At 43.2% G+C, this 21,942-nt stretch overlaps 2 protein-coding genes across 2 annotated transcripts in view; both read left to right on the top strand.

Moving 5' to 3' along the window:
* Nucleotides 1-8,526, top strand: part of c5 (complement component 5) — a 39,117-nt gene extending 30,591 nt beyond the window's left edge. The window contains exons 31-41 of the mRNA XM_083786247.1: nucleotides 512-574; nucleotides 1,915-2,005; nucleotides 2,465-2,492; nucleotides 2,710-2,809; nucleotides 2,904-2,978; nucleotides 3,567-3,675; nucleotides 4,467-4,550; nucleotides 5,427-5,513; nucleotides 5,659-5,751; nucleotides 6,968-7,106; nucleotides 8,117-8,526. Coding sequence (XP_083642373.1) covers nucleotides 512-574; nucleotides 1,915-2,005; nucleotides 2,465-2,492; nucleotides 2,710-2,809; nucleotides 2,904-2,978; nucleotides 3,567-3,675; nucleotides 4,467-4,550; nucleotides 5,427-5,513; nucleotides 5,659-5,751; nucleotides 6,968-7,106; nucleotides 8,117-8,267 — 1,020 coding nt within the window. The 3' untranslated portion in view covers nucleotides 8,268-8,526. The remainder of the gene's footprint in view (nucleotides 1-511; nucleotides 575-1,914; nucleotides 2,006-2,464; nucleotides 2,493-2,709; nucleotides 2,810-2,903; nucleotides 2,979-3,566; nucleotides 3,676-4,466; nucleotides 4,551-5,426; nucleotides 5,514-5,658; nucleotides 5,752-6,967; nucleotides 7,107-8,116) is intronic.
* Nucleotides 8,527-17,188: 8,662 nt separating this feature from the next.
* bbs12 (Bardet-Biedl syndrome 12) lies at nucleotides 17,189-20,090 on the top strand (the record flags this gene model as incomplete). Its single annotated transcript, XM_083786248.1, has 2 exons — nucleotides 17,189-17,465; nucleotides 18,463-20,090. The coding sequence occupies 2 exons, from the start codon at nucleotides 17,189-17,191 to the stop codon at nucleotides 20,088-20,090; spliced, it is 1,905 nt and encodes a 634-aa protein (XP_083642374.1).
* Between the last annotated feature and the right edge of the window lie 1,852 nt (nucleotides 20,091-21,942).

The following is a 21,942-nucleotide window of genomic DNA, read 5'->3' on the forward strand; positions in this document are numbered from 1 at the left end:
GGACTAAAAACTGGTTCTGAACTGAACCAGTTCCCAACCGGTGGAAAAGGGGCCTATATGTGATGAGAGCTTGTGTAACACCCAGGATTCGAACTCGGGTCTCCCGTGTGAAAGTCCAACATCTTAACCACTAGACCAAAGGGATATCCCTATGGACTGGGGGAGATATTAGACTTTTTGAGGCCATCAGGCTGAGGCTGTGAGCCACTGCTACACTCAGACGACAGCACCGAGACGGTGTAAGGACAAATTGATGCATATACCCTAATTCAGTGGTCCCCAAACATTTTAGCTCAAGACCCAAAAGATTTCTTCCTTTAATTGGGAGCCAAACTAGTCGTGAGTGAGCTTGTAGATCGGCTATTTTCACGAAGTTAATTTATTTTTTATCTTTTTTGCGATTTTTATTTATTTATTTTATTTATCCATGACATTCTTTGTTTTTGTTTTACTGAACTATTATTTATAAAACAAATGAAGGGTATTTACAGTTCTCTGTTGTGTCCTACAGGTGGACATAGATGACAACGTGGAAGCCTACACGGGGTATGGTACGGGAGTTTCACATGTCAAAGTCAGTACGCACTAATATACAGTAACATACAGTAACACACGTGTGTCTAGTGTGTAGGGGCACTTGAGGTTTCTGTGTGTGTGTGTGTGTGTGTGTGTGCGTGTGTGTGTGCGTGCGTGCGTGCGTGCGTCTGTGCGTGCGTGCGTGCGTGTCCGGACGTGGGCCTGGATGTTTTTGATGTAAAGTAGAACGCTGCTGTCGGCAATGTTGATTTTGTCGAAACTAATACTATGACGCAAAATGTTCATCGACTACCTTTTTTCACTGACGAAAACTAAATGGAAACTAAGCTATGTTGACTAAAACTAAGTCTAAATATATTGACAATTTCTTCAACAAATAAAAACTAGACTACAATGTTAGGAAGGGACTAGTGAACAAGATATCCAGTGTAAGTAAAAGACACAAGTCATTTTACCCTTGGTTGCATGAAAAATCGGTCATTACGACACAATCAAGGTCCGCCAAAATACATTTTAGTCGACTAAATCAACTGTACATTAGTCGACTAAAATCTTATGCTATTTAGTCAACTAGACCAACAATAAGACATTCCAGGTGACACAAATGTGATTAAAACTAAATGGAAACTATTCAAAAGATTAAAATGTGCTGCTAAAAACAACACTGGCTGTCGGGCATCTCCATATTTGAACTTTTTATGTTGTTGTTTTTTCTTCTGTAATGCCCTATACTACCGAATATAAGATGACTCTGATTCCCAATTCCCAAAGAACATTAAATGTCAAATAGTCTAGTCCCCGATTTTAATACAACCCTGTTTTTTAGGATATTTCCATTGGAAAGTCTTATATTCAGGCCAATAGGGTACTTTGCCATACTTCGGTGCCACACGGAGATCTACACTGTGATGCGTTTTGAGCATGTGAATCTGCGCTGCTTTTGCTGTTATGTAACATAAGAGGATGAGACTTACAGTAGGCACATTTCTGATTGTTGAATTGTTGACTTTTAGGCACATTGTATGGCCTTAGGCTAAATATTTTTGTTTCTATTTTGACACAAGACCAATGTGTCACACTCTTGAGGGAAACCATTACTCAATACTTACTAAAAGGGGCGGGAACAGCATGATCCTTTTCAATTAGGACTTTTGATGCCGTTTTACCAGAAGTAGCCAGTGTCATGAAGAGCTGACACTATTTCATAAAAATAAAAAAATAAAATGAGTTTCCCTCCGACAGAGACCAGGATAGAAGATAATATAGAACAGGTCTTGTGTTTGTGTGGTTGAACAAAGGAAGATGCTAAGAAGAGCTTTCAAATGAAGCAGTTGAAGCTTTGTTAGTGACTGTCTGTCTGTCTGTCTGTTTGTTCAGCTGAAGACGGTGTACTACCAGACCGTTGCAACCAATGAGAAGTGTAAATTTGACACCTCCATACAGACATTCAAAGCTGACGCATCCAACGGTAGGTCTGTCTGTCTGTCTGTCTGTCTGTCTGTCTGTCTGTCTGTCTGTCTGTCTGTCTGTCTGTCTGTCTGTCTGTCTGTCTGTCTGTCTGTCTGTCTGTCTGTCTGTCTGTCTGTCTGTCTGTCTGTCTGTCAGTCAGACAGTGGCCTTGTGGTTAGAGTGTCCGCCCTGAAACTAGGAGGTTGGGGGTTCAATCCCCGGCCGGGTCATACCAAAGACAAAAGTAAAAATGGGACCCAATGCCTCCCTGCTTGGCACTCAGCATTAATGGGTTGGATTTGGGGTCAAATCAACAAATGATTCCCGAGCGCACACGGTGCGGCTCACCGCTCCAAGAGAGGGGTCAATTGCGGAGAACAAATGTCACTGCGGTAACGTGTGACTAATTGTACGACTTTGACTTTCTGTCTGTCTGTCGTAATTTTGTTTATAAATGTACCTTTTCTCACCATCATAGATTCTCCAAGGATGCTGGCCTGTGTCAAGTGAGTTCAGTGAGTTTAGTTTAATCCAACTAAATATGCAACACTTCTACATAAACCTGTACTACATGGATGTGTGCGTGTGCGTGTGCGCGTGTGTGTGTGTGTTTGTGTGTTTGTGTGTGTGTGTGTGTGTGTGTGTGTGTGTGTGTGTGTGTGTGTGTGTGTGTACGTGTGTACGTGTGTACGTGTGTACGTGTGTACGTGCGTGCGTGCGTAGATACAAACCTGCTCCCAATGAGATTCCAGTAGCCAGTTCAACTGTGATGGAGATCCAGCTCCCTTCAGGAATACAACCTTTCATGGAGGACCTGAGACCGGTACGCACGCACGCATGACATGACATGACACATTATATAAGTCACTTTTTAAATCTCACCCTCTCTTTCTCTCTCTCTCTCTCTCTCTCTGTAGTTCAGAGATGGTGACGAGCCCGTTGTGTCGAGCTACAAGCTGAAGGGAGACATCCTGACCATTCAGATGGATTCTGTAAGTCTGAAGTTACACGCTCACAATGCGTTGCAATGCCATGCATTGTGAGCTTGTATTTTGTATACATTTTGAACTTGGTGAAATTTGACATTCTGCACAATGAGTATTTTTACTTTCGGTAAGACTTCGGTATATTTTGATACTTTACTTTTAATCAAGTACATTTTGAATAATCTACCTACTATACAAAGTATAATATCTACATTGTTTTTACACTTTTTTTTTTTTTTTTACTTAATCAGACCAGTGTGTGTCCAGTGGAAACCTCGTATGAATCTGATCTCAGGTCAGAATGGGTTAACAGAGCTACTGAGATGATAGGCCTACTACTAGACATGATACTAAGATGATACTAGACAAGATACTACTGACATGATTCTGCTGACATGATACTGACATGTTACTAGACATGATACTCAAAGTTCACGGTCCGAGGAGCGGACAGTGACAAAAATAGCAGATCTATAAGCTCATAACGTGGCACAGAAAGTTTGTAGATCTGCTATTTTCAGATCTGGGGCGCAAAACTGTCAATTTTGTAGAATCAGCCTCAAACCATGTGAGTCCTTGTTCCATCATTGCTAGGTTCCCACTGACATGTTCCTGTGTGTTGGCTTCCGCATCCGGGAAGAGTTCAGGGTGGGAGCAACCAGCGAGTCCACGTTTAAAGTGTATGAACTTCAGGACAGCAAAGGTACGAACGAATGCATGGATCCAAGTTCTCAGTCGCCATGGCTTGGCGGTGCCACCGGTACCACTGCCATGGGGTGGCGGTGACTCAGGGGTAGAGTGGCCAGATGGCAACGGCAAGGTTGCCAGTTCGAAAAACCGGGCTCTCCCAGAGTTAGTGTCGAAGTGTCCTTGAGCAAGACACTGAACCCTTAATTGCTCCTGATGTGCAGGTGTAAAGCACCTTGGATAAAGGCGCTATATAAATGCACCATTTTCCCATTTCCCATTTACCATGGCTGATTTCAGACATTTAATCAGATTCCACGGAAGCCAGCTTGTCTTCTATGTTGCACAGCGAAAATAGCAGATCTACAAGCTCTCGATGTGGTGTGCTTGTAGATCGGCTGTTTTTGGTTCATATTTGAAGATTTGAGCATTTGAAGTGGTTTCATAAATATGTTCAAGACGATCTCCCATAAAATCCAAATAATCTCGTATAAAATAAAACAATAAGCCACAAGAGGTCTCAGGTTACCGGGTATTTTATAATGGCTGAGAGGCATAGTGAGACACGTAGTGGAGGGTCTCCGACCTCGAGTGGCTTATTGCTTTTCTAAAACGGTTACAAACACATAGCAATATTAACAATTAACAATATTAATAAAACATCATACTTTTAGATATTGTGTTAATTGTTTTCACATAGACTGTGATTGATTGATTGATTGATTGATTGATTGATTGATTGATTGATTGATTGATTGATTGATTGATTGATTGATTGATTGATTGTATTTTGGTGTACCCCTCCAGGCTCTGTGTGCACCAAGCAGTACTCCTACAGTGTTCAGAAGTTACAGCGCCTCTGTGAGGCTGGACAGTGTCAATGCATGTCAGGTACTTCTCTCTTCTGTGTGGGTGGGTGTCTGATTAGACTCGTGTAGCCAGATAACTATTCCACAATCTACCAAATGCTGTAGTGTATAGTGATGCAGCATTCGGTAGCATTTGGCCCGTTGCCCGCGGGGCGGGCGCACGGGTAAGGTCATGTCATCTTTTCATTAATAAGCAGCCTATTTAGCAGGCTACCGTTGCCTGTATGTAGGACATATCACTTGGAAACAGATGGAATTGAACATTAACTTGCATGTTACGCCTGCGATGCTTCAGTCCATAACGTGAGTAGTATAGGCCCAACAATTATGAACGAAATGCTGCACAGATATATTTTTAAAAAAGCCGGCCCTCGCATCATTTAGTATAGAGTTATTATATTAAAAAAATTCAATTTCATTCTATTTATATTAGGATACATTTGCGCGGCCGTAAAGACAAAACAGAAGTGGGGAGGAGGCTCCACCTCCGCTTTATATTTTACTCGCGTTACTTTCGAGAACCACGGTTCTATATTGTATTTATGTTGTTGTGCTGTGTATGTCAGTGGTTCTCAAAGTGGGGTCCGGGGACCTCCAGGGACCCTTAGGGAGTTCCAGGGGGTCCCCACCTAAATGATAGCTAGTTAGGAAGGAACCAAAAGGACCCTTATGGGTGTGTAACTCCGATTTACTATAATTTGGCGTCCCAGAGATAGAAATGCCATTGCATGGGGTTCCGTAGCCTAATGTCAAACTGGGGGGTATTCTTGAAAATTCATGAAAATGGTTGAAGTTCACTGCTAATAAATGTCAATGTGGGGGAAAAGGCTTGGAAACCACTGACTTATGTATTTTGTTTGTGTGAAGTTTGGTTGCGATGTGTTGTGTTGTGTTGTAGTGAGCTGCGCCACATACAGAGGCTCTGCAGGCAATATGTCAAAAGAGGATCATATTCAGGAGACCTGCCAGCCTCATATTAAATATGGTGAGTTCTACTACTGTGAACCTATTATTATTATCTACCAGTTCTACTGGTACTGTAGATCACAATCTACCTTTTGGGCACCCCTGGTGTACTCTGTATATATAATCTACTGTATACTCTACTGTATCGACTGTGCGCCCTCCAGCCTACAGAGTGGTGGTAAACTCTCAAACCACAGAGGGAGACTTCATCATTTACACGGTCAGGGTGGAGGAAGTCCTAAAGAGCCCTGCCAAAGGTCAGGAACCACTGGTTTTTATTCTCTATTTATTCTCTAATTTATTATCTATACTATATTCAATTATATTGTCACTGTCGGGCTTAATTAAATGCTGGCAGGGCTGCTCCATTACACTGTCCAGTTTCTAAATGTGAAGTACACAAATGGACCCCCATTTGTGTACTCAGAGCTACAGACCCATAAGGATATATTTGGTTCCAAACTATCGCTTAGCTGGGGACCCCCTGGAACTCCCTCAAGGACCCCTGGGGGTCCCCGGACCCCACTTTGGGAACCACTGTTGTACAGTACCAATGCACTCTGTTGACCGCACACAATTGAGACAGGCTATTTTCGATAAATGTACAATGCCCAAAATAGTTCACCTGGTTACGAAGTAAGTGAGTGAAGTGAGTGTTTTGCAACTCCGTGTGGGGGGTCCCCGGGGGTCCCCGGAAGTTCCAGACCCACAGGAAAGCGCCCAGGGTGCCGGCCCGGTTCCGGCAAGCCGCCCCGCATCCGAAACTGTCGAGAAATGACAGTTACCGTGGGGGGGTCCCCGGGGGGTCCCTGTACTGTACTGTACTGTACTGTCACACCCAAAATCATCATATATACAGTTGTGTGTGTGTGTGTGTGTGTGTGTGTGTGTGTGTGTGTGTGTGTGTGTGTGTGTGTGTGTGTGTGTGTGTGTGTGTGTGTGTGTGTGTGTGTGTGTGTGTGTGTGTGTGCGTGCGTGTGTGTTACACATAGTGACACTTGGTGGTGAAAACCAACCAAACGCTATATGTCCGTGCTTGGACACAGCCAGGGACACACATAGCTGTCTATAGGAGTGGTTGCACCACTCAAAAACACATGTGTAACTTATCCATCATCATTGCTCATGTTCAAATGTCTCGTCTTCACAGTATGAACACATATAACTCTCATGTGTAATAGTCCTATTTCACTGTATTCACACACGGCCCAATGCATTTCACAAGGGTCCTGCAATGTTTAGGGCTGTAGGGCCTCCCAGGAAGTATCTGATCACTCGACTATTGTACCTGTTCACATATACTACATAGGCTACCTTATAAACTTTATATAACCTCAAACTTCAGCAACATAGTCCATTACAACTTAGACATTGTATTATATACAGTAGGATTTGTTGTTGCATTGCGTTGTGTTGCATTGAGTAACTTGTGTTGTGTTGCGTTGTATTGTATTGTATTGTATTGTATTCCAGAGTTTGAAGGCGCGACTAAAGGTGTGGATATTGACTTGATAAAGAAAGTGACGTGCAGTTCAGTTGATCTGCGGATAGACTCCCAGTACCTCCTGATGGGAACCAATGGCATGGAGTTCACTCTGTCTCGTCGCTTCAGGTCAGTCATACAGTCATCTTTCCCTCTTACCTTTCTCCCTTTCCACACTTTAAAAAAATATATATATTTTATTCCATTGGTTCTCAAACGTGTTCATGTCAACGACCCCTACATTTATGTGTATTAGGTCACGGACCTGAATATATTTCGTACCAAGGAGCCCCATACAAAATTTGTGGTGTTAAAAATGTCCCTCCTGCCCAGGCCGTAGCGTAACGGTCTGGGCACCGGACTGGTAATCCAGTCGCAGTGTGCCGCGGGTTCGACTCCCGGACCCGACACGGCCTTTACTGCATGTCATCCCCCCATCTCTCTCCCGTTTCCTGTCAGCCTACTGTCTGTCCCTTAAAAAATCAATAAAAGGCGTAAGCCGCAAAAAAAAAAAAAAAAAAAAAAAAAATGTCCCTCCTATATACAGGTTTAATGTTTGTTTTCAGTTCAATGTTTGTTTTAAAAATGCATTGACAATAAAGGGAAAATGTATGAGCATGTCATATTGTCCCTCATTACGTCATATTGTCTCTTTATTGTTAATGGCATTTATTGTTTGTGTTGGCACTTTAGTTAGACTTTAATATATAAGCGCCGCTCACTTAGTCACTTCACATGGGTGTGATTTTTTAAATAGGCCTAGATGTTGTATATATTGGGGCCGCCTGGGGGGTCCCTGAACCCAACCCATTAGACCACAGAACAGTTAGAACACAGACAGACATTCCTCAGATCTGAACCCATTTTATATTTTTATTAGGTGTTAGGAACTCGTTGCGACCGCATGCTCTTGCTGACGTCGACCCCAGGGTTCGAACCCACGACCAGCCGCACTAAAGGCTTGTGGTCTAAACGCTACACTAGGGCAGTCCTTCATTTGGGATCTAGGGAAAAAAGGTTATGTAATTTTAGTCCGGATGTGTCCTTTAACTTTAATACAGTAATGAAGTAATATTCTAATCTATTATATTCTAAAGTGATGCAGACAGTATAGCTCTATAGTCTTTGATGTGTTCCAGGTATCGTTTCCCGCTGGACTCGGGGGCTGTGGTGGAGCTGTGGCCTATGGCTGACTGCAGTCCCATACCGTCCCCCTGTCGGGAACACAAGGACCTGCTAGAGGACTTCTCCTTGGATCTCTCCATATATGGCTGTCCTCAAGGCAGCTGAAGATGAACAATAAACCCAACCCAACTGTACAGCTCAGCACCATACTGTACAACTGAACACAATACACACTATACTGAAAAACTGAACACACAATATGCATACCGATTATCAACATAACAGTCTTTGGTACATACTGTATTCCAGTCCCATTCCAGTTCATATTAACAGTACTGTATACTGTACAAGTCACCACAACGCAACATAACATAACATTCTATACAGAAAGAACAATTTAGCCAATATCTGTTCTCTGATTAAACATTTACTAGGGTCCTGACTCCTGACATAATGCCATTGTTTTCGTTTTACAAACAAATAAAATTGCCAAAATAATATCAGTGTTGTTGTTTTAATCCTTTATACTTTTTTTGTCTCCACCAGGCCGAAGGCTTAGGGCCGATTCATACTCCTATTTTACCGCTGTTTCGGCGCTGTAGTGCCGAAATGATTTCGGCTCGTCAGATATTTTCAGTAGCACCGAAGAGCGGACGGTACCCGCCCCCCCGAACCTCAAATGACGTCAAATTGTAGGCTCCACAGAGCCGAACCGACTTTTATTCGGCTCTAAAATAGGAGTATGAATCGGCCCTTAGGGGGAGAGTATGTTTTGCACTCCGTCCGTGTGTCCGTGTGTCCGTCCGTCCGTCCTTCCGTCCGTCCGTTATCAGCTAATCTCCGGCACCGTTAACCCGGTCGATGCCAAACTTTGCACACACACTCCCTGGATGCCAACGACGAACCTCTGCCCCAAGTATTCCTCAACGGCCTGTTATAGCACCACCATGAGGCTGATTTAGGCAAAAAACATTTCTGTAGATTACTCGTACACATTTTATCCATACATCACACAATTCGGTATACACTATCTCCATAGTCATGTGATCAACACGGAGTGGCACCATTTCCCATCTTCCATCCTGATTGGCTAAGATTTGCTTCCAAAGCTCACACGATTGGTCCGTTTCGAAAAAATGCCACAAATCACAAACACAGTGTGCAATTTCCGTGAAATTATACACGCACATTTCCACTAGGCCGAGGATGACATCCCCCAAATCAGCCTCACGGTGGCGCTATAACAGGCCAATTCCTGTTTTTAGCTATAACTGCATCGATCTGTATACAACTTATGTATGCACACTCCCTAGAGGCCATGGAAAAACATGTATCCATGGGTGTTGAAATTGGCACTGATCAGATAATCAAATCATTGATAGCACCTTAGGAAACGGTATTCCACATAATTTTAAACCATTCTCGGCGGGAACCCCTTTTGGTGTTGGCATTATGTTATGCTTTAGCTATTGAAAAATAGCAGATCTACAAGCTCATAGAGCGCCACCGAGTGGCGCGCTACGAGCTTGTCAGAACTGTCAGGATGTAGAAGACATTTTTAGAATCAGGTCAAAATCTCTCTCAAGTGTTTGTCATCATAGGATGTCTGCGTGACCCGCCAGTGGACCTGGACGGGACCTGGAAACGTTTGCTTTTTAATTGCACTTTGAGCACAGAGCGCTTTATGAGCATGATCAAATAAAAGAAAAAATATTTTCTTAAGTCTCAGTCTAAGGAGTTTTACTTCTATTTCTATGTATGTAATCTGACACCACTGCCATATCAATTTTAATTGCAGCCAGTGTGTATATTGTACTTGTACTTGTAATGTACTGTATACGTATACCAATATTTCTATAAATATTAGATTTTGTACAATAATACTTACACTTATTGTATGCATTTGAGCTCTTCTTTTTTTATATATATATTTTTTTTATCCCACGATTTTGTAACCCATTTTTCACCCCTGTGTCAATCATCTAATGTGATCCTGGGCTCTACACACCCTCCGCCAACCTGAGGAGAGCAACAGACTTAACTCATGCTTCCTTCATGCTTGAGTGTCCAAGTTGCTCCTTTACACCTGACAGGGGGGAGTTTCCCTGGTTGGACGTAGCGCGTGGAAGGAACACGTTATTCCAACCAGTTCCTTTCCCCTCCATCAGGCGCCCCGGCTGGCCAGGGGGAGGCAGTTTAGAGACCAGGATTACTGCATGTTTTTGTGAGGGTACCTATACTGTACCCTAGGGGACACGGGGAGAACATGCAAACTCCACACAGAAAGGCCCTTTCGCCAACCATTTGAGCTCTTTTAAACCTCTATAAGACCAATGTCCCTTACGTCAAGTTGTCTAACAACTATTGAACTAATAACTGATAGCTTAAGGGAAACGGTATTCCAAAAAGTTGTATCTTATCTTGTTATCTTTGTTTTGTCATAAATCATAATCCATGTATCCAAGGCCATTGGTCGACACAGACATATCATATCATTGAGAACTTCTGGGAAATCTACTTTAGTTTAAGGGTCAAATCTTATCTTTCTCTCTCATATTAATATTAGTCATAATAACCCATAATAACTCTGTTTACCGTAGTGGGTTGACCACAAAGTGACTCCAGTGTTACTGAACTAAGACGTTCACATCAGATGGTTTATCTATAAATAATGAATAGCTCGAATTGATTCAGCAACAGTTTAATAAGCAATACAGTAACATAAAATAGTAAAATGACACATTAACTAACATAATGCGGTTACATGTGGTCTGTGGCTTGGAGGGCAGTCGTCCACCGTGCTACAAGAGGGTAAAGACGAGACACGTACGCACACTGTGTGCGGCACGCAAGCACGCACGAGACAGACAGACAGTTATTGTGAGGTCGGGTAGAAAGAAGATTCAATTTAATTCAAAGGCCTTTATTGGCATGAGAAGAAACAATGACCCCAAAACCCTCTGAATTTTGTCCTGTCTGAAGTTTCGTACTTTTTTTGTTAGCTCATATCAAACTCCCCAGTATAACTGGGGATATCGACAACAGTCACAAGTTGTTTGTTTTTGGTTAATATACCGGTACATACGTTCTCCTAGGAACTGGATATTAAGCCTTTTCTGGTCATTCATTCATCACATTGCAGGCATTTCTTAGCTCATATCAAACTCCTCAGTAGGCCTAGAACTGGAGATATCGACAACAATCACAAGTTGTTTGTTTTTGTTTCTACCACTAAAATACGTTCTCCTAGGAACTTACTTCATGGATATTTTTTTTCTGGTCATTCATTCATCACATTGCAGCCTAAATTAATTTGACTGATAATGTCTAAAGCCTTTCATGTCTGGGCTCTCCAGTGAGACAGAATAAGGCAGAAGCACTGTTATCAAATCCAAGGCTTTCACTGTCAGGGCTCCTCCTGTAGAACTGCTTGCTCAAGAGTCTGAATGTATTGTGCTTGTCAACGCTTTTGCTTTATCATTTAAATCAGTTACTATTTAGCTTTATTTATGCTGTAATGTTGCCACATTTTTATCTGTTATTTATCTCACCTATTTTTACATCCTTATTGTCTTTATCGTAATTGTATTTTTCCCTGTTCCCTGTTCCTGTTGGCAGTTCTTAATCTCTTCATCTTACCTTTACTACTGATGATGTGCCAACAGCATTACGACCAATCAACATATCAGCTATGCAGAGCGCAGTCACCCTCCGTGGAGCAGATATAAATACAAGCAGTCTAACGTCTGCAAGATACAGACATCAACAGAGACACACCAAGAAGACTCCAATTCAAGCTCCACTGAGAGAGAGAGACAACCTCACGCTGACATCATGTTCCTGATTCTGGGCCTGCTGGCACTAGGCGCCGTGCACGCCAGTCCCTTGTCTGAGGTCAACCTACAGGATGACATCCTGCCACTAGACACCCTGGACACTGCTGCCCTCATGGCACTAGACACCCTGGACACTGCTGCACTGCCACTAGACACCCTGGACACTGCTGCTGCCTCGGCTGAGGTCCAGCTACAGCCTGACATCGAGCCACTAGACACCCTGGACACTGCTGCTGCCTCGGCTGAGGTCCAGCTACAGCCTGACATCGAGCCACTAGACACCCTGGACACTGCTGCCTCGGCTGAAGTCCACTTACAGCGTGACATCGAGCCACTAGACACCGGGCGCACTATTGGCATGCAGGTGCGTAGCAACTGTCCTGATAACTCATGGCACACTTTCAACCGTCGCTGCTACAAGTACGTCTCCATGCTTCTGCCCTGGGCCGAAGCAGAACGAAACTGTCTGAATCTAGGTGGCAACCTGGTGTCCATCCACAATGACGACGAGTACACCTTTGTCAAATTCGTGGTCCAGGTCAAGGACCCAAGTCAGGGTTGGGCCTGGATTGGACTGAGTGACATTCACATGGACAATTTTTGGATGTGGTCTGATGGGTCGAAACTGAGCATCACCAAGTGGAGAGCCGGAGCGCCAGAGAGTAGTGGCCAAAGATGTGTCCATATGAACTGTTCAGGTGGATGGCATGACTATTCATGTTCATACAGGTCAGCTTCTGTTTGTGCAACTCGTCCAGGATTGTAGTCGTATTGAAACCATTGAATTGTACTACTGGGTTTCCATAATAAACATACTTTAAATCTATTGATGCGTCATTTCTGTGTGTCCTTGTTGTAAAGAACTTACAACACTCGTATATTAAACAATATTAGAGGAAATATCTTTCTCTCGATCTCCCCAGTTTCATGATCTTCTTTAATGTTCTGCCCTTTAGTCATTATTGCATATACTGAAAACCAACCATACCCATCTGTATTATGGTCATGCAAATGGTGAAGATTTGTTTTAGTTTTTCAAATACGTTTTATTAACAGATTATAAATTATTATACAATTGGTACAGTATGTATACATTATTATTTTTTCTTTCATGAAAAAAAAAAAAAAAAAAAAAAAACTCAATCTCTCCCACCCATACTGCTCAGTGACACAGCATAAAATAAAGTAAGATGCAAACCTTGAAGAATTTAGATCACGGATTTGTGTACTTTTATGCACAAAGAGTACTGTGAACTGGTCGAGATCACGCTACTTGTTTTTTGTATTAGCACTTTGACAGTGGATATATATTTCTCTCTCTCTCTCTCTCTCTTTGTGGCGCTCAGACAGGGTTGGCTCACGAGGTGCCACTTCCACAGGTGGAACAGCTGCCTGGCTGCCACCCTTTGCACCCATTTTGTAATTTCATCCATTGAAAAGCTAAATGTGGGCCTGATGACGGAAGCTATTACAGATCCATCTTTAATAATAAATAACCACTCTTTCTTTGACCGATCTGTTTGATCGCACGCATGCGATTACAATCTATCACTTAGATACGTGTGTGTGTGTGTGTGTGTGTGTGTGTGTGTGTGTGTGTGTTTGTGAGTTTCTTCAGTCCTAATATACATAAAGCAGTAAACTGTAAACTGACATGCTCCTGATCCGTCGTCTACTGTGAATGTGGTGTGATGTGGGTTTTTTTTCACCCAGTGGCATCCAGACGATTCTGATGTAAAATCACATATTGCAATGTGCATGCAAACATCAAGACCATAGGCAGGTTTCCTTAATAAAGGTACATGAAATACATCTGTGTGTTTAGCGCCTCCATTGTGAAGAACATATAGGGCACGTATACAATAAACTACAATAGAGGGTTTGCGCGTGACATCATCATCAAACCAGGAAGTTATGCAGGAGTGGCAAAAAACTACTTTCTGGCCTTGACAGCCCAAACATCCACACAGAAAAGTCATATCTGATTGCATTAAACAACGTTAAACAATGTTAAACTCACTATGCCTGTTGCTTTGCCACTCGATTTGCCACTCGGTGTGCCATTCACTTTAAGCATGCACATACCCTCTATAGCATTTCTCGACCTTTCTCCCCTATAGTTTCACAATATATTTTTGTCATTTCCTCATTGTACTCCTATTTCCTTCACAAACTGTACCATTGTCGTCGTCTGTATTACCTTTAAAAGCTGTTTTAGCTTGTTTACTTTTACTGTCTGCCATTCACATCATATATAAACTTTATTACAGGCTCGTGGCCCACAAGGTAAGACAGTACATCACATATACGAGAATACAAATTCGGTTCTGGCGACCACCTGGAACTCCATCAAGGACCCCTGGAGGTCCCCAGACCACTGTTTTAGACTTAGACTAAGTTCTTGGTTTACCCACCCCATTCCAAAGTGGGGTCCGGGGACCCCCAGGGGTCCTTGAGGGAGTTCCAGGGGGTCCCCACCCCCTGGAACTCCATATGATAGTTTGGAACAAAATGGCCCCTATGGGTCTGAAACTCTAATGTGTCCATTTGGTTCCATTTGTAGGCTACACTCTTAGAGTTAAATTCACATTGAGTTTACAATATAAATCGGGGGTCCCAGAGATAGAAATGCCATTAAATGTGGGTCCATAGCCTAATGCATGTCAAACTGGGGGTCCTTGAAATTAAACAGGTTGAGAATCACTGCTAGAGCCATAAAAACCTTCTCTTATGGGGGTCCCTGGCATATATTTTCAAATGGGGCTAATTATAGTGTCCATTTGGGGGTCCTTGACATGAAAATGTTTGAGAACCTTTGTAGTAAAGGCCACAGTACAGTTGAGCAGTACCTAACACAAACAGTGGGAGGCAGTAATACGCCAATGATGGCCGGGCGTCTATAGTCTGCTGCCGGAAAGATAAAAGAAGAAGTAAGTAACGCCACTCGGGTCTCGTCTCCTAGCAACTTGTGTAGCCTGGCGTTGCTTGCCCATGTGCAGCGTGTCTGTCGGATCACGCACGCACAAAGCCAGCTGGACATCATAGGACGTGACTGGAGACGCTATCAGTCCAGACTAGACTAGAGTCACTCCGAGCCTGGCTGTATCAGTCACACATCTCACATCAGGTATGTCGATGTCCTAGTTTGTATTGTAAGAAATGTAGCCCATTCTATTCTACTATTTTCCCGTTGTTACATAGGCTATCACCACGACACAGCAGCAGCCAGCAACTACAAAAACAAGGAACGAAAGCATCTGACAACAGGTTATTTTCTTGCTAGTATCAGTTGTGTTGTTACTGTAAACTCGCATGCTTGAAGCTGCATTGGTTGATTGATTATTTGATTCAATACTTTATTAACAGTTTGCAAAGACAAGCACAGGAGAGCACAGAAAATCAACACATGGTATCTGTTCTTTAACTATTATAGAAGTGTCTATTTGTACGTCTCTAAATGTTTTGGGGAATTGAACATGGTGGACCCTCTTTTAAACAAGTGTATTGCTTAATTGGGTCGTCCACTCACAGTTAACAGTCTTTGTATTGAGTTTGTGCTTGAAATGTACTGTAATTCTGCAAACTGTTAATAAATATTTCAATCAATCAATCAATCAATCAATGGTCTGATCCCCAGGGGTCCTTAGATAGATAGATAGATAGAATACTTTATTGGCAGAAAATTACAGAAATTGACATCATTTTAAAAAAACGCCAAATGGACTTAGACACAAAAAAGCCTTCGCTTGTTTCCATTGTGGTCCATTGTGGTCCTTGAGGGAGTTCCAGGGTGTCCCCAGCTAAATTATAGTTAGGAAAAGATGAAATTACCTACCTAGGTTCCATCCTGGAGGCCAATCTTTCCGGTGATAAAATGGCCACCAACGTAATCAAAAAAGTCAATCAAAGAACAAGATTCCTTTACAGGATCTCCTCACTGGTCAACAAAATCACCTTGAAGACCTTAACAGGAGCCCTCGTACAAGGTTTCTTTGACTATGCATGCACCTCTTGGTACCACAGCACCTCAAAGGCCCTTAAAACAAGGCTCCAGACCTCCCAAAACAAACTGGTCAGGCTCCTACTTGGCCTCACCCCCCGAACCCACCTCACCCCTGCCCACTTTGACAGGCTGGGATGGCTTAGGGTCGACGACAGAGTACAGCATCTTGCAATGGGTCTGGTCCACAAGATTCGATACACCACCAAGATACCCATGTACCTGTCTAAATATTTCCTTAATGTAAACAAAGTCCACACCCACAACACCAGAGGGAGTGCAACAAACCATGTACAACCCAGATTCGGCACAAACGAAGGAAGGACTAAATTATTTTCGCTCCTATGCCACCAAAATGTGGAACGCCCTACCAACAGTCATTAAGATATGTGAATCCCTTGACTCCTTCAAAACCGCTCTCAAAGGGCACCTACGGACGGCTGCAATTCGAAACTGGCCCCCGTAAAATCTGAATCTGATTGAAAATCAATCTTCTCTTATATGGGGGTCCCTGGCATATCTTTTCAAATGGGGGTTCACGGGCTAATTACTGCCAATTTGGGCGTCCCTGACATGAAGAAGTTTTGAGAACCTCAACCACTGCTGTAGCCTACTCACGTTACTTGAAGTTGGTGCCAGTTTCTAGGGATGCTCCGATCAGGTGTTTTGGGGCAGATTAATATAATTTTACATCTTTGTGACAGGCCTAAACATCTCCCCTTCCTCCCCATTATCCCACATAAACAGGGACAGTTTTGACTTTTGACATTTTATTATTCAAAAATTATTATTATTATTTATAATTATTATAATTAACATTATTCAAATGTTCCCCTTACGCATAAGATCGGCCGATCATAAGAAAACAATCGGTTTCGACTTGGAATTTGGAATACCGGTACTTTGTTTTCAAGAGTGTTGAGCACAAACATCAGTAGCATTTCAAAGTGTTTTTGTCATGTTATGTAATGCTATTGCAAAGCCCCCTCAGGTACATTTTAACTGTTCAGCAATGAGATCATATTTTTCTGGTGGTCCTCTCCTCGAAACACGTTTCCACCCCAAATTGATTTTTTTTAGAGTTGTGTGTACTTTCTTTTGGATTCTATTTATTTTATTTAGGAATACCACGTGAAATCTGCCCCACTTTACTTTACAGGGCGACTGTGTTTTTGGGCCGAGCGTTTTGGTATTGTATTCCTTGAACGGATGTCCCTTTTTCCTTTTCCACAGTTCAGACTCCTCGAGTCATGTCTGGAAGTGCACTGGTAAACCAGAGGGAACACGTGGGACTGCAGCAGCTCTCGGCGCTGGCTGCGCTGACGCACTCCTCCTTGGGACCCTCGACCAGGTACACGTTCATCCTGGACGAGAGGAGCGGAGAGTCCTCCGTGGTCTGCTCGTGCTTGCGCCTCCTGGAGAGCCTGGAGGTGACGCGCGGCGCGGTGGGTCAGTTGGCCTTGGAGACCGTTCGGGCTCACCACAAGCGGCGTCGCTCTGGGTCACGGTGTCTCCTTTTCCTTGCAGGTACAGTAGGGCCCGTCTGACCAGGGGTCACCAATAATGTCCGTACACGGACAAATGTCGGTGTACGAACACACCATTATGATTTACACACCATTATGATGTTCTTATTTTGATCATAAGACCCAATTACTGTATGTCAATTATTTATTATGACACTATGGCACATTAGGAGTCCAACTAGTACCAGTGGTTCTCAAATGTTTTATTTGCAAAGACCCCTGTAACTCTGAGAGTGTTCAAATGGAACCCTTACGGTTCCGTTTGGTATGTGTTTCTGGTAATATTATTGTCCACTCATTTTGTATGTCTGTCACAAAAATGCTCACCACAAGCCAAATGTCATTGACCTCTGTGCCTGACACAATTTGTTAGGCCTGTCACAATTATTACATACTAATCACCCAATCGCAATTATTCGAGATGATCGCAAATAATTTAACATAATCGTCATAGACAGTCATTTTCCATGTCGAAAAATGTACATACAGTTGCAAATATTTGAAAAAGAAAAGTGCAAATAGCCAATCTACTATTTCCACTGAATGTGTTTAAAGATGGAGTGCCGTGATTGTTGTACTTTTTCTGTTTTGCATGTGTCTATGGAGTTAACATTACTGTAATAGAAGTAATAGTTATTATATATAATATTGAAATATGTCTTCCCTGTGTAATTTTGTGTAATGATTCTCTCTTAACGGGTTCCCTTTAACGATTCCTATCGGTGGTTTCAAATTGACCTTCTGTAACTCTGTGAGTGTGCACATGCATCCACATGGACCCGTTCCATTTGTACACTCAGAGTTATGTTGAGGAGGTCTTTGGATTTAAAACATTTGAGAACCAATGGTATTGTAATTGTATAGCAGACGAGAAGTCCACATACCAACTCTGACAGTGTGATTAAAAAATGGTTCCGGAAACTATTCCAAATCCCCAACTTTTCTGGTTCCTCGATGTTTTGATCCAGTTCTCGTGGTAACAACGATCCTATTTGCAGGAGCATGGAGTCGAGCTGCTCTGGAGTGTCTTCGGAGAGGGGTTTCAATACCACACGTCATCTCAGCAATGTCTGAAGGGCTGGATATATGTCTGGGTGTGTGCAGGGCAAACAGAGTCTCCACTGAGGATCTTGGCTCAATATGGTCTGGGGACTGCACCGCCAAATCTCAAGGTTCGCAACTTGAACAAAGGAAGCCTCGTGTGGAACTGGAACCTTTGCCGGCCTCTTCCCTCATCCGACGATCAACTGCCAAGATTCAGAACGTCCCCCCCGGACAACGGAAAATAAAACTCAGCCACAGTAGACATTTTTGTCAAGCCAAGGCTGACATTGTCATGTCTAAATATGTTGACGTTGTCCACGTTGCTAGGGCAGTGAGCCACGGTCGCATTGATACAATGAATTTAGTGGTGGAAGCCAGTCTGATGCAGTCAAAAAACAATACATCTAGTCATACGACATTTGACATTGATAAGGTGGTAACTTGCGTTCTACCTTATTTATCGGAGCAACACGCTTGCATTTTACCCGGTTGTGTGGCTCTGTTATCTGCTGAGCAGGCTTCTGTCACACAGCACTTGAAGGACAAGCACTTGGATGTTGCTCTCATTGACGGAGATCTGTGCGATCGGTATCGCCATGTTGGCTTCAATAAGCCAACGGGTGTAGGAATCGTATCTGAAACACTGGCCACGGGGACTTTAAGCAAAGAGGGAGAATGGATAGAGATCATATTGGCAACTCTGTTGAAACTGAAAGTGAGTCTGATTTTACTCACTGGTGCCGTGAATGAAAAACTGATGCAGCACTGCGTCAGGCACACTATCCTTGTGGTGGAGAAAATGAAACCCTCCATTTTGAGGGCCTTTGCGGACACGACCGGGGCCATTCCCGTAACCTATGCTACCCAGCTGACAAGGCGTTGTGTCGGCACTGGGGTGCAGGTCACGGTATGGAGAGACCTCAGTGGCGGTGAGCGGAGACCATCGCTAGCTGTAAATATTTCTAGTAGTAATAATAATAATGGGCTGGTCACGGCGATTCTCACGAGCAGCGTACGAGCTAAACTGCAGGCCCTCGAGGATGAGTTTTGGAGCTGCGCTTATCGTTTACACTGGGCGCTGAGAGACGGAGCGGTCCTGCTTGGAGCCGGAGCCATAGAGATGCTTTGCGTTCGTGGCCTTCAAATGCACGTCTGTTCGACACGTCAAACCACCGCGCAAAGAGCAAGTGACCCCTGCGGAGATGTAGTGCTGCCCCTCATGGCAGATGGTTTGATGGACTACGTGTCCACCGTCATTGCGAACAGCGGCTCGCGCTCCAAAGTGGAGGCTTGGACTTCACTCAGCCAACGGCTGAAAGACTCGCACGGAGTGTCGTGCGTCGATGGCGAGTTTTCAAAACTCCTCTTGGGAGGAGAAGCGGACGATGGGCCGATTCCCTCTGAGATTGAATCCAGCGAGGATGCGTCGGCAGTGAGGGTATTTGATAATGTGAGTGTGAAGATGGAAGCGTGGAGGAAGGCTCTAGATCTGGTGTTCATTGTGTTGCAGACGGATGCTGAGGTCATCACGGGCATTGATGCCAAGGCTGTTGATGCACAGGCGAACGTATCGCTGCTATGAGGATTGTTATTATCGGTTTGGGTTATGTTGGCTCAATCAGATTGAGTGAGAGAGAATGTCAGGGAATGTCTGATTTTAGTTGCTAAAAAGAATGTTACAGCAAAATCGTTTGTTTGGCAATCATGCCTGTTATGGCTTTACATTGGCTGACTTCTGTTTATAGAGTATTATGTCATAGGCTGTCACATAAAGGGACACAAATGGCTGGTTCCCTACCTCTGACCACATGGGGGAGACAAAATATATATTTAGTTTCTCTTCCGATCGGTGTCACATCCAAAAACCCAAATGTCATTTTCCAAAAACTATGGGCTTTGCTAGTATGGTATAGTATTTTCTTTTGTATATATGTTCTCTGTGTCTTTGTGCTATTGGCACAATACATGTCTGTACTGTCGGTGACATGGAACTCTCACTGCTAGCTAGACTGCTTTTAGTCCCCCGTCATTGGTGGTTTATGGCCTGCTGTCATAAAGGAGATGTTTGACAGAGTGCATCCAGACAGAGCCAATGTCTCTGAAGGCTGACTAAGTAATGACTGGGCAGTCGAATGACAACTGCTGCAGAATAAAGTTCACCAGATTAGTCGAACCAAGTTGGCAAACCAAGTAGGCTACATCCTGTTTTACAATCGCACGAATGGTTTCATCAGGGTTTAGTCGTTCTCCAGTTTAGACGGAGTGTCGGGTTGTTCAGCCATATATATGGGTGGGGGTATGACCAATTTAAACAAAACATTGAGAAGGAAACTGGCATGGCTCAACTGATGACACATGTAAAGAGTTCAGACTAAGGGCTCTGTTTTCGTCCATGCTAAACCCCTTATCCCTAAACATTTTGAAAAACATTTTTGAATAGTTCAACACGTTGCTTTTTAACTATTCAAAAATGTTTATTTAAATGTTTAGGGATAAGGGGTTTAGCATGTACGAAAATAAAATAGAGCCCTCTGTGTGCAATTGTTTTCAGCACTATGTTTTATACAGAACATGATTTGGATTGCAGCTCATACAAAAACAATGGATGAGGCCACTTCACGTGGGATTTGAATAGGTTGAAATATGCGTACAAAGACGTCAGTGATGAGGATTTGGGTGCATGGTTTTGGACGCAGCATGTTTCACAGGAGAATAAAGGTCAGTTCAGTCACTAGTCCATCCTCTTATCTTCAGAAAAGCATAAACAGACTTTTTATAAAGCCTTTGGGTCTTTATAACTACTGTTGTATAGTAGTTTACCTTTTACTCTGCTGCATTTTATAGTTTAGTTTATAGGGTAGTAAGACATCAAAACAGATGGTGGCAATGTTCTCTTAAGTTGAGAGTGAGAGAGGAGAGAGAAAGTACAATTTTGTGCCTGGTGCTGCTGTCACTGAATCATATAATGTGGATCTGGCCCAGCTAGTCTAGGTAGAGATTGAGCTGTAAAATAAATAGTCTCAAAGCATACAGTACATACTGTAGCTGTATTACACTGCAGGACCGAGTGCATTAGAGACAGTTAGAGTCCCCTGTATCATCTCATGTGCTGCCGTTCACCAGAGTGAGTTCACCCAAGAGTACAGCAGAATCAACACTAAACCAACATGCCTTTCAGATGTGGCCGCCTGCAGCCATGTACACATCCAGAACCTCAGATGTAGTAGAGTGCAGCTATATACATCCAGACCAGAGCCTCTTTATGACAAATGGCTGGTCTCTTAAGAAACAAATGCTGCACGGAGAGATTGCTCTGCTGAGCCCTAACCCAACAGCTTGGGGAAGTACCGGAGGACAGCCAATTAGTAATTCATTCATTTTTCTTCTCCGGCTTTTGACCGTTCTACTGTACATTGTCTTTTATTGTTGGAAAT

The sequence above is a fragment of the Protomyctophum parallelum genome (assembly GCF_964188405.1).
Source record: "Protomyctophum parallelum genome assembly, chromosome: 16".
NCBI lineage: Eukaryota > Metazoa > Chordata > Actinopteri > Myctophiformes > Myctophidae > Protomyctophum > Protomyctophum parallelum.